We start from the raw sequence: 593 nt of genomic DNA on the forward strand, positions 1-593 counted from the left end.
TAGTAGTAGTAACAATAGTAGTAATAATAGTAGTAGTAATAGTAGTAACAGTAGTAATAATAGTAATAATAGTAGTCACCATACTGTATGGTGGTCCAACAAATATGATAATATAAATCGAATGATTTTTTTTTTATCTGTAAACAAATGTTTTAAATTATTTATGATAAGAACATATAATATATTATTATACAAAATAAAAGAACAAGAAATAACAATGTTATATTTATTTTTATATATACAAAATATATGTCTTAAAAAATTAAAATATTATCAATCGAAAACATTTTATAAATGGTTTGAGACAAATTTATATTATTTTATGACTGATCATACATTTTTAGATAATAAACATTATATTATTAATGAAAGTATGAAAAGTACTTATAATTACAAACAGAATACAAAAAACGATTTGAATAAAAAATTAAATTATACTTTTTATTTTTTAGTTAATGCTTATAATTATCAAGAGATTGTTACGATGATTAACAACAGTGGGGAGGAAAAATATGAAAAAGGAAGTAGTGGCACAAAAAATGATGAAAAAGGAAATGATGGAAAAGGAAATGATGGAAAAGGAAATGATGGAA

At 20.7% G+C, this 593-nt stretch overlaps 1 protein-coding gene across 1 annotated transcript in view; it reads left to right on the forward strand.

The window, feature by feature from the left end:
• Window positions 1-6: 6 nt before the first annotated feature.
• The window catches only part of LOC113221947 (probable serine/threonine-protein kinase clkA), a gene marked incomplete at its 3' end in the record, with an annotated part of 1,748 nt that continues 1,161 nt past the window's right edge, over window positions 7-593 (forward strand). The window contains exon 1 of the mRNA XM_026451273.1: window positions 7-566. Within this exon, the coding sequence (XP_026307058.1) occupies window positions 122-566 (445 nt within the window). The remainder of the gene's footprint in view (window positions 567-593) is intronic.

This window comes from Piliocolobus tephrosceles, unplaced genomic scaffold (assembly GCF_002776525.5).
Source record: "Piliocolobus tephrosceles isolate RC106 unplaced genomic scaffold, ASM277652v3 unscaffolded_28498, whole genome shotgun sequence".
Classification (NCBI taxonomy): Eukaryota; Metazoa; Chordata; class Mammalia; order Primates; family Cercopithecidae; genus Piliocolobus; species Piliocolobus tephrosceles.